Consider the following 12,055-nt stretch of genomic DNA (forward strand, 5'->3'; position numbering starts at 1 on the left):
AAACCTTCATTCAAAGCACAAAGGCCTCATTGCATCACATTTATGTTGAAACACACAAGAGACATATTTTATGTCCTGATGAACTCTCAAAGAGGAAAGTTCCAAAAAGAGAAAGAGAGGGGAAAAAAAACAACAACATCCAATCCTGTTTTATTTAAATGTTTCCATCCTCTGGATTCATTTCACACTCGTGCAGCAAAACTGAAGTGAGACAAGTTTAGTTAAACTTTGGAGGCACATTCATACGTACGTATTACAAAGAGCAGAGAAAACACCTGAGGGGCTTTAATTCAACACGATGAGAGCGAGATCTTAGAAAATGTTAAAATGATTGAGAGACTGGGCTTCAAATAATCTTTCATCGTTTCATTTTCTGACTCGGCTTTTGTTTCCAGAGTAAAAAAAAAGAACTTGACCTGGTTAATTGGTGCTGACACGTTACAAGACTATTTCACAATACAGACGAGAAGCAGGACAGAAGGTCACGGAGAGAGCTGATGATGTGCTGAAGGACAAAAGACTGTGATCAAAATGGACCGAACTGAAAACGCTAATCACTGTTGGAACAAAGCATGAAAGACTGACGACCTGTTTGGGTCACGAACGGCTGAATCGCCCTCTGTGTCCCGTTCTCTCTCTCTGTCTTTATTCCAGCAATTTGCGTGGTGTTATGTTGTGGGTGCTGATATCGTAGCTTCACGCGATAATTCAGATTTAACAATAACCCTGCTCCGTCTTTCTCCCCGTGTCTTGCAGCTGATCTTCTACATGGTCGTGCAGACGTTGTACACTCTAGGTCACAGTCTGTCTTTGATCGCCCTCACCACGGGGAGTGCCATCCTCTGTCTGTTTCGGTAAGACCAGTTATTACAATATTAATACCGCAGCATGTCCCAGTGGGTCTTTAACATACAGTAAAACGATACAGAAAAAAAAACTGATAGAGGAGGAGTGGGTGGTGTTAATTTCAGGCTCTTTGTTCTTCGTGTTTTGTTTCTTTATGTGCCGACTGACGCGTCAGCAGCGTCTGAGGAAAGGCTGTCGCTTTAATTTGGTTTTAAATGAGCAAGCAGTGGCAATTTCACAGCTTTATCATTAACTGTCAACAGTGTGTGTGTGTGTGTGTGTGTGACAGCCCCTAATTGGATTTTAGTTTTATTCAGTTTCTTCATTGAAATGATTTTACGTTCTTTATTTTGCTTTTGGGATTCGTTTCGAGCTTTGACCAGAGCAGGAATGTGGTAAATATGCATAAATCATGTATCTGTAAAAAATATATTAGAATCAAGAGACATTAAAAAACTTTTTACAGGCTCATTAGATCAACACTTTAAGTGACTGTGCACACTCCTGAGGTCAAAGTAAGAGATGCTCGCACTCTCAAGTTTTCTTCTAATGACATCAGTAATTTGCATTATCAGCACAAGTGTTTGATGATGGTTAATCCTCCTATATTTAGCCTTTATCCATATAGTCGTTCTTATTGCTCTCACCCCCTGAATTAAAGCTCATTAAACATTCACCCCCCGTAGATTTGCAAAGTTTCCAGCTTGATTGGAAGCTGAGCAAACTTTCCCTGGATGTAAAAGTGTGCTGACCTTCTGACCACAGATTAGGATGAACTCCTAATTAATCAAATGTGTCATTTGGTTAATGAGTGACTATCAAACTGGATTTAGACGCAGAGGTGTCAGTGAGATGATTTTATTTTGAAATAACAAAACCCTCTCGACAGAGTGATGCTACGGCACGCTATGAAAAACAGGCCTAAACTAAGGAAAACAAAAATCACTCCAAAGGAGGAAAAAACTTTAAACTGGTTTATGAAAAAAATGTCAAAATCACTCACAATGAGAAAAAAGCTGCAAAACATTAACTGAAATCTCTCCAAGGGAGGCGGAAAAACAACAAAACTAGCACTAAAAAACAAAAAGCTAGACTAAGAAAATTACAACAAAAAAATCACTCAATCGAGGAAGAAACAAAAACACACTATGGCTGTGGCAAAACTAGGAAAAGACTTAGGCGAACGATCCGAGGACGAAACACTTTGGCACAGGACAAAGACAAAATATACACAGGGTGATGGGGAACAGGTGGAAACAATCAGAGCGGTGACACATGAGGCAGGTAAATATCAAAATAAAACTGGAAATGATGAGAAAACCCAACTTGACCTCACCGCGGTGTGACAGTGACTCCAAATTTGTTGGTCAACCTGTCTCCAAAAGCTCCATGAATAAATAATAAATCCAAAACTTAAACAAATGAGCAGATATGCAGTATAACATACAGCTATAATATAATTATAGTATGTAGTTTGGTAAGTAGCAGGTGTGTGGTGTTATATTATTAATAGTGCTAAATTATGAAAAAGACAACGAAGGTAAAAGGGAGGTAGTAAATAATCTGTATGTTTGTGCAGGAAACTCCACTGCACCAGGAACTACATCCACCTCAACCTGTTCGTCTCCTTCATCCTGAGAGCCGTGGCCGTGTGGGTGAAAGACGACATCCTCTTCAACCGAAACTCGCAGTGCTCCAACCAGCCGTCACTGGTGAGGTCGCCACCTCTTGTCCTTCGCTGATCCGAGAGTCGGTTTCCCCCGAGGCAGCGCAGAGAACAGAGAGCTACACTCATGTGTTAACAGAAAGAGAAGTGTTTGAGCGTGACGCTTCCAGCCGCAGTTTGTGAAGTGAAATGAAAATGTAAATGAGGTTTAACAGAAATTACACTTGATATATTTTTCACCTTTCCTCTGCAAACATCTCACATCTTGTAACAATGATAAAAACATCCAGCGTGACGTTTCATTTACTGATACCAGAATTGAATTTAGCCGGACGAACTCGCATATAATCACATATTGTATTGTGACTGACATCCTTTTGATGTCCCAATACATTTCTTTTTTATCCTCTTGGTTTTGATGACACTTTACTGATTCTACTTTTTTCATTCAACAAAACAAGAAACCAACTTTTCAAATTCATTTATTAAAAATCTATCAGAGAGTCGTCTGCAGGCACAGCAGTTAGATCCAGAGCAAAAAACAAAGTTCAACTCCTGCAGCATAATCCAGTTTCACACTGTTGATCGGTGAATATGCTCCATCCGGCAGAGCTTTGTGGGTATTAGCAGGCACAGAGGTGATTTAAAAAGAGGTGACGAGTGTTTGAAACATGCAGATCAATGGGGAATAGGTGGACTTCATTGCAGGACTGGTTAAAAGTTGGATTCATTGAGCCAGTTTAGTTTTTCCACTCCGTGGATATAAAAGGTTTATTCTAAGGTAACAAAAACATAATAATTTAATAATAAGTCATAATTATCTGATCAGAACAGCTAAACCAATCTCCCACTTTACTGACCAAGCAAAGGAATTGCAATAGATGCACTTACACACCCGTACACGCTTGGTTATCTGTTCATTAGACAGATATACACCTAGTATAAGTTTGGGCTAGGTATGTATAGTACATGGTGAGGGTGCGATCAGAGACAGACTGTGACCCGGAGTGTACCACGAGTATCAGCTAGACACACTGTGAGGTTTTTAATTTGGGGAGATCATCACAGATCAAATATTTTCTTGCACAGAAGTGAGAATTTCAAATAAAATCTGGCAGCACCAGCCAAAGTTTCCCTTTAATCACAAAAACTTGATTCAGACAAAAAATAAAAAATACTGCATGAAATTGAGCAAATTGTGATTTAACTCAGGAAATTTATACAAGACGGAGCGGCAGTGTGGCTTAAGGGGTTAAGACGACGAAGTATGAGCCGGGGACTTCTTGTTCCGTCTTTCTCGCTTCATGTCCTGTCATCTCTCGACTGTCGCTATCTAATAAATGCATAAAAATGTCCCAGAACATAAGTCTGAGAATCTCACTGACAATTTTTAATACTTGACAGCATTTGATTCTCAAAAACTCCTAATGCTCTAAAGCGTTGACATTTGATCCTTCCTTATTTCGTTATGACTCTTTCCCCGTGACGCTCCTCCGCCACTCGCCTTCGTTTGCTTTCACATTAGAGCGGAAAAATCCGGACGCTCTAACCTTTAAGCTCAAATCTACTCGCTACATTGTGATCTACAAATTAAAGCTCATCCTCCTTGTATACTCACTGATTGCCCCAGTGGAAGAAAGGGAATGTATACCCACATATCTGACTAATTAGCATAACAGCCTGATTAACCCACATTGTCTTTGTGGGTGTAGAAGCGCAGTACCAACACTGCGGTCATGTACATGGCTGCAGAGTCAAATTAACGGATGTGCACTGATGGTTGATATGAGAAAACGACTTAAAGGTTAATTTAAGCTGTTACGAAATTGACGTGACATTTAGAATTTTAATATTTAAATGTAAAGTTCATAACTTAGTTTAGATCTTTGACCTTTCTGTTTTTTTAGGTGGGATGTAAAGCCAGTCTGGTGTTTTTCCAGTACTTCATCATGGCCAACTTCTTCTGGCTGCTGGTGGAGGGTCTCTACCTCCACACTCTGCTCGTCGTCATCTTCTCCGAGAACAGACACTTCATCGTCTACATGTTCATCGGCTGGGGTAGGCAGGCCTCCTGATGATCGCCTCTGAACCATTCAGTCGACTCTTAGCCTTTTTAGTTTTTGTTTAACGGCATAATTACTGGTTTAGTTGCGTCTCGGGGATCTAATTACCTCATTTCCAGCAGCGGGAGGAAGCTGTTTTCTGCAAACAAGCTCCGATAAACCCGCTGTACACACACGACAATGGAACATCCAGCTGTTAAAGAAAGATATTTTTGTTGAGAGTCTGTAGTGATAAATGCAATCCATTCCAAAGAGGTCGAGACGCTGCATAAAACTTAAATAAATACAATTTGCGAATCCGTTTCAACCTATATTATATTAAATATTTCATCTTTGTGCTGTATTCAAACTGATAAACTTTGTTGTTAGTTTGATGTCTCCAACATGTTCCAATCAAAAAGCTGTTTGCACAGGTAAACAGGTTCTTTGGTAACAAGATTCATAGAATCTCGTCTCGTTAAGGTTTACAATCAACATTGAACGCCCGTGACCTTCGACCCTTCCAGGCAGCTCTGCGTTAAAAACCTGTTGTCAGTAAACGCAGTTCATTTCTGCATCTACAAACACAAGTTAAGACTCGACCGTGCAAAGAGAAAGACAGATCAACAACAACAACCAAGAAACACCGCCGGCTTCTCTGAACTCTGAACTCATCTGACTGACAGGAAAGTTGAAAAGTGTGACGTGGTCCGATGAGTACACATTTCAAATTGTTTTCTTTGGAAAATCACGGACGTCAAAAAAAAAATAAAAAAGACCATCCAGATTGTTGCCAGCTCAAAAGTTCAAAAGCCAGAATCTGTGATGGCATTGGGTGTTTTTGTGCCCATGGCATTGTCTCTGAAGACACTGTTAACGCTGAAATGTACAGACAGGTTTTAGAGCAACATATGCTTCCATCCAGACCAGGACCTTTCAGCTTTGACAATGCCAAGAATCATTCTGTACGGCTTCATAGTGAAAGAGAGTGCGGACCTAGACAGGCTAGACTGTCTGCAGTCCAGACATGCCTCCCATTGAAAATGTGAGGCCTATTATGAAGCACAAAATACACTGAGCGCCCAAAGTTGTGTATAAAGAAAGTGAGTGTTGTTAGTGCTGAATATAGATTGAACTGTGTATTTAAGGGCTTTATATAGACTTTATGTAAGCTCTACACAGTGTCCAAACTTTTATGATTCATGGTTATGAAAAAGGATTGCATTGTGTATTGCATTGTGTACTTTGTGGCACTAGTATTGTCTCAGATGGAAACTAATCAAACATGTTTTACTTACTATGTGTCGATGTTTTCCAGGAATCCCCACCGTGTTCGTGTTTGCGTGGGCGATGACGAGGTTTTATCTCGAGGACACGGGGTGAGTGCTGCCATGATTCAGATTTGTGTACATCATACAATTATATCACGTACTTTTAATTGTGTCACAGTAATCTGCATGCCACGTGTCGCCTGACGTATTGATAATCGTATATAATTTGTCGTCAAGGGGATAAACGGACGGACGTCAAGCACTCTCAAGATTCGTTTGTTTGTTATTCATGTGAGAGAATTATATTAGAGAGCGGCACACATTGATATTCACCAGGTCTGCATCTGGTTTGATTTCATTAGTCTGCAAATTACAGAATTGATTAGATTCTGTCAGCAGATATCCATATGGGAATGTGGCTCGCTTTCCAGAACAACAAGACAAATATCACACATGTCAGAGGGCACTTTACTGAATAAGGCAGCTACTGGGATTTGCATTGAAGAGCCATCATTATGAGCCACGGATCAGTTTTGGCTCCTGTTGCACATTATTACAGCTGACACCGCAGCTCATTATTGAACGATTCGTACTGAGTGGGCGTATTGTTAAAAAGACTTGAAACAACTCTGCAACAACAATTACAGAGAAGTAGTCTGATAACAAAGGACAGCGAGGATCCAGTGCCATAGTGCGAAGAGACTGTGTGGAGAATGACAGTGGTGTGGAAGTTCAGTGTTGACCTGGGAAACGGTAGTTTGACAGACCAAACATTGAGCAAGTGCAACAACACAACACATAGGTCTCGCCAACGACTGAAAGCCAGTCTGGGATTTTGTCTGTCACGCTATATTTTTTCATCGTTCCTCTGTTGTCCTCTTTGGTATCTTCACCTCTGCCATGCTCTGCCTCTGCTGAACCCAGTTATGTTCCTCGTTCGCCTGGCTCCAGTTCTAGCGCCTATTCTGCATTTCCCCCTGCCCTGGCCCTCAAAGCCTCTTCTTCTTCTTCTTCCCAGTGGTCCAAAACACCTGTGGTACAAACACTAACACTCCCCACCTGTGGTACAAACACTAACACTCCCCCCGGTGCTCTGAGCTCACAATCCGACTAACAAACTGAACAGCAGCTACAGCTGTCAGCAGGTTACTTCACTGTCCATCATAAACTCTGTAAATCACAGAGAGTTGAGGCGGAGCAGCCGGAGGACATCAGAGGAAAAACCAGAAAACATTTTCTCCATAAAATATGATCCAGTTTCACCAGAATCAGTGAAATAGTTGCTGCTGTGTGACTTAGTGCCGTAAAGCGTTACGTACTTCTTCCGACCCGGAGCCCAAAGTTACATAGTGTGAGAACAGACGTACGAATGACAGAGACACCGTTCAACTGATCACAGGTCAGTGTGGATCAACAGGATTTAAATCTGTTATTTAATGATATTAAAGTTGCACAATATTGCAAAATTACTTCTTGAGACAGATTTGAAAGTGTTCAAGTCTTAAGTTATGGCAATTTGGCCATAAGCTTTAAATGGGCGTAGCCAAAAAAGCTTGAATATTTAATTATTATTGTTATTGTATCATTAATGAGGGTGCGATTGAACACGAGATCAACAGGCAGGTTTGGTGCATCAGTCATAAAGCAGATGCTCGGAGTTGAAACGTTCCTTCATGTTAAAAGAAGCCAGTTAAACTGGTTCGACACACTGATAACGATGCCTGCCCATTTTCCGGGTGTGTCCAACTGAGAGGAGACCCAGAAGCAGATACAGGAACATTTAAGAGGGATTAAAAGCTACACCTAGGCTAATAATATTTTGGGATCCTTATGGAAGAGCTGGAGGACATGGATGAGGAGGCCTTGATAAGTGGTTCAAAATTAATGGATGGATTTGTGAGTTGACGCGGACTTTCCCTGAAGGGGATGAGCTTAACTTAAGAAAAAGCTCTGGGCCAGATTCAACCTTGTAAACTTGTTGTTGTTTTTTTCCACATCAAGCTTTTAAGTCTGGAAAACATCTGCTAGAAATGCATTCTGCTTCTAACCATCCACACTTTTCTGATGCCGTGTCACATTATTGATGATTATTAATGTTGCCCTCAGATGCTGGGAGACAAATGACAACCCCATACCCAACTGGGTAATCAATGGACCAATCGGATTCTCCATTATGGTAGGTTGAGTTTCTCCTGTTCGTCTGCAGGCTGGTTTCGAAAAGGGGTTAATGAATGAGTCGCACAGGTTCCTCGTTTTTAGTTTGCAACCATCGATTCTCCCAACTGAAATGATGACTGTCGCTGCCAGATTTGATCAGCAGAATACGCCATCCCTGACTGATGTTTTCATTGGACTCATGAAAATGAGAGATCCCATACATGATATCATGCCAGCTAAATGCTGCATTATTACTAAAGGCCAAGTGTAGGATCCCCAAGAGGGATTATAAAGTACGTCTTCCCTCAGTAATAAGATTAATGCTTCTTTCTTAGTATTTTCTTAATTATATGTTACACTTTAACTTTGAAGATGAAGGCAAACTGTTGGGCAAAGTTACAAACAAATCTAATGAAGGACGGGGAAGACCTGCTAACGTTACTTTAAACCATCCATGAGCAGGGTTCCCCTCCTGAACAGCTTTTTCTAAAACCCATCAAACATCGTATCATCTTATGTATCATATACTTTTTAGTGCCCCATGCACACCACGTACGTGGCGATTGGAGATGAATAAAAGCTTTACAAACCAGCAATGGCCTAGTTACGAAAATTGCCTTTCAGCAAACTCATAAATAGCAGCTCCAGTTCACCATATCTGTGTAAAACATTGATTAGCATATACCCCAAAAATCCTATAAGGTAATTTCATTAAACTGTCACTCTTTTAAAGGAGCCAAATACTGTATGTGCCAGAGTGAATGGAGTTCTCACTCTTCATGTTCCTGTCTAAACTTTTCATTTATTGCTTTCTTTGGATGGACGGCAAAATAGAATCACCCCTTGTGGTTATTTCTGACTCTCTTTTGATATTTCTGTGACTTTCTCCATGTCTTCAAGGTGAACTTCATCCTGTTCATCAGCATAATTCGGATCTTGGTTCAGAAGTTGAGGTGTCCTGACGTGGGTGGCAACGACCAATCGCAATACAGGTCAAGAGAAAAACTCTGCAGATGTAAATGAGATGTAAATCCTATGCTACCCTGTTGTTTCCGCTGCAACTTGTTATAAAAGTTGACAGATTGCGTCAACATTCATGTGTCGTTAAGCAAACGCTACACCTGCTTGGTCAGTGTAAGCTACTGTGGATAAAGGAGTCAGCTAAATGCCTTAACACATAAAAAACAGATCATCCGAGGTGCCCAGAGCGTTTTATCCCCTCTGTATTTGCTGTCTTGAGAGATAAGACTTGTGCTATCGCTCATGCAACAGGACAGCATTGCATGCTGCAGCCTTTGTGAAATGGAGAGTCGGGGCTGAAACCTCTACGGAGCGGCACATTCTTGCACAATTCAGTGTCTGTTTGAATCTTTGCCCAGTCAGAGATGGTGTGTTTAATCCTCAGGCAATTTTGCCCTGCAGGGAAATCTGAGCTGTGCTGAGTTGTCAGGTATACTTGTATCCTGCAGCCGTGGGGATCTGAGATTCAGAGGCGAGAGGTGATGAAAAACACGGATATGCCCGGTTTGTTCCACTGCAGAATCTCTTGTTAGTGTATGTGAATATTCAGTGTCAGCGCCGTGTACTTCAGCGTCAGGCTGAGCCGAGTCGACAGCTGGAGAGTGATACTGGGAGGAAGGATTTTAGCATATTATATGGGAGTTGTAGGTAATACTACATGAATAGTTTTATTGCATCGTCTAAATGTAAGTGTATTCTGTTTCCCAAAACCTTTTGAGATACCCACAGCTGAGGTTAAAGAGGTTCTGACGACCCTTAGGTCCAAATTCTGTGCCATATTTTTAGATGCCATGACGGAAAGTATGAACTGTGAAGGGAAACCCAGGTATTTATCCCTGGTGGCCATTGTCTCTACTCGGTTCGTTAGTGCTCTTCATTGTTGAGTTACATTTTGGTGATTGTCTAATTATCTTTTGATTTGATTGAGATTTCAACTGTGTTTTGGACAACTAAGCAAAATTCATCCACTGATAAAGACTGTGATGTGATTAAAAGCAGCAAACAACGGCTGATTTCTCTTTTTGCCTCAGGCGGTTGGCCAAATCCACTCTCCTGCTGATCCCTCTGTTTGGGATCCATTATGTTGTTTTCGTTTCTCCCAGTGAATCCATCGCAGAAGATTATAAAATATTCTTTGACCTGGCCCTCGGATCCTTTCAGGTGCTGTATTTTTAGTCCCTCAACCCGCATGTCTATTACTACATGTTACTGTCATTGTGTTTTATTTTGAAGTCTTCCTTTTTGTGTTTTTTCAGGGTCTCGTGCTGGCCATACTGTACTGTTTTCTAAACAGTGAGGTAAGCTTTCATAATGTGAAATGACAAAGTACATTGTGTTTTGTAATATTAATGAGAATTTAAACTAAAACACTCAAGCAGGACCGAGTGTGGCACTTCCAAACGGGCTTATTGAAAAATACACAGCTCAATTTCAATGGTCTTCACTGGAAACATTTGATAAGCAGTAAGTTATATTGGAGCTCAGAAGATGTGTCCTAATTTCATCTGTAGATTATTTTAATTAAACATATTCTGAATTATCTTATTCAAACAGCAAGCATTGAAAACAGCAGGCTGGCTTTTATTTACACATGGACTGCTGTCACGATTCTTTCTATGTTACAAACCCTCTTTTGTACACAACTGAACATGGCAACGTCAAAGAGGAACGATGTTGGTGCTGTCAGGCGGAGAAGGAAAGTCAGTCTCTGGCAGGTTCTTACTGATCATCTTGTCGTAAGTCCTGCAAGTTGTGAAAGACACCAACTGTGATTGGCTGAGGTCCATTTCTCTCTCTTGCCAAATGATTGACTCAAATCACCAAATCTGACTCAGTGACCATCTTGAGATGTTAAATATGACATTACCTGACCCTGGGATTAAAGGACCAATGTGTAGGATTGAGTGACATTCATGTAGTTGCTGATTGCAAACTCCTCGCCTCAGTCCCTATACTAGGGCTGAGCATCGGTACTCAATCCCTTTAAGGTGGAAATGGACTGATACCTGATCCTGGACCCAGATCTAGAAATCATCACTGCAAGGGTTCCTTGATTTAACATGACATGTTATTGGCCCACTATCAGAGCTACAGATATTATCTAGCAGCTGCATACATGCTCTGGTGGTGGATGTAAGCATGGTGTAATTGATTGGGAAAACAAGTAAGTAAACACATCATCGAGCATTGAAAAGTGTAGGGTCAGCTGCACTGTGTTGGTAAAACCAATGGCTTCTTCAGCGCCAGGTATCAAATCAAGTACTAAGTGTACTGGTATTGGTACTGGTATCGTATATTTTTAAATACCCAGCTCTAGAACAAAATAAAACATATAAACCATTAATATTTTGACTCATCACAAGGTGTTAGAACTAATGGTACAAATGCAGTACCACATTTGACCTTTAGATGTTGGTTTTAAACTATGAACCAACTATAGCACATGTGTGAATTTGCCCCATCACTGGTCAAAGTTCGATTCCGTTGTGTGTTTTTGCATTTTGCAGGTTCAAGGCGAGCTAAAGCGAAAGTGGCGGAGTATGTGTCTCAACTGCCGTCTGAACAGAGACCACCACTTTAACAGCAACTTCGCCTCCAGGAATGGTTCAGAGCACATGGTGCAGTTTCACCGCAACTCCCGAACCCAGTCCATCCTGCAGTCAGAGACCACGGTGCTGTGAGGACCTGAGGGATCCTTTAAGAAAACAAAAAAGAAGGGGCGGTGTTTAGCTCAGTGAGCAGACGCCCCATGTGCGAAGGCTCAGTCCTTACTGTGGAAGCCCAGGGTTCGAATCCGACCTGTGGCTCGTTCCCACATGTCATTCCCCATCTCTCTCACTCTTCAGCTGTCTCTATCAAATAAAGTTTGAAAGGGCCCCAAAAATGATCTAAAAAAAGGTTGACCTTGGTCGAATAGTTATACAAAATGATTTTAACACAAAGTTGAGGTACCACATGGGTGGCACCTGCATATCGTGTCAGAGCAGATTTTGGTTTTAGCTTTACAAATCTCTGCAAGCCATAAAATGGTTCTGATCCATCAAAGAACCATT

At 41.2% G+C, this 12,055-nt stretch overlaps 1 protein-coding gene across 1 annotated transcript in view; it reads left to right on the top strand.

The window, feature by feature from the left end:
* Nucleotides 1-11,725, top strand: part of vipr2 (vasoactive intestinal peptide receptor 2) — a 42,584-nt gene extending 30,859 nt beyond the window's left edge. Inside the window, exons 5-13 of the mRNA XM_027291010.1 lie at nt 757-854; nt 2,426-2,558; nt 4,420-4,570; nt 5,873-5,933; nt 7,932-8,001; nt 8,883-8,974; nt 10,034-10,163; nt 10,259-10,300; nt 11,510-11,725. Of these exons, the coding sequence (XP_027146811.1) occupies nt 757-854; nt 2,426-2,558; nt 4,420-4,570; nt 5,873-5,933; nt 7,932-8,001; nt 8,883-8,974; nt 10,034-10,163; nt 10,259-10,300; nt 11,510-11,683 (951 nt within the window). The 3' untranslated portion in view covers nt 11,684-11,725. The remainder of the gene's footprint in view (nt 1-756; nt 855-2,425; nt 2,559-4,419; nt 4,571-5,872; nt 5,934-7,931; nt 8,002-8,882; nt 8,975-10,033; nt 10,164-10,258; nt 10,301-11,509) is intronic.
* Nucleotides 11,726-12,055: the final 330 nt, after the last annotated feature.

The sequence above is a fragment of the Larimichthys crocea genome, chromosome II (assembly GCF_000972845.2).
Source record: "Larimichthys crocea isolate SSNF chromosome II, L_crocea_2.0, whole genome shotgun sequence".
NCBI classification, from domain to species: Eukaryota; Metazoa; Chordata; class Actinopteri; family Sciaenidae; genus Larimichthys; species Larimichthys crocea.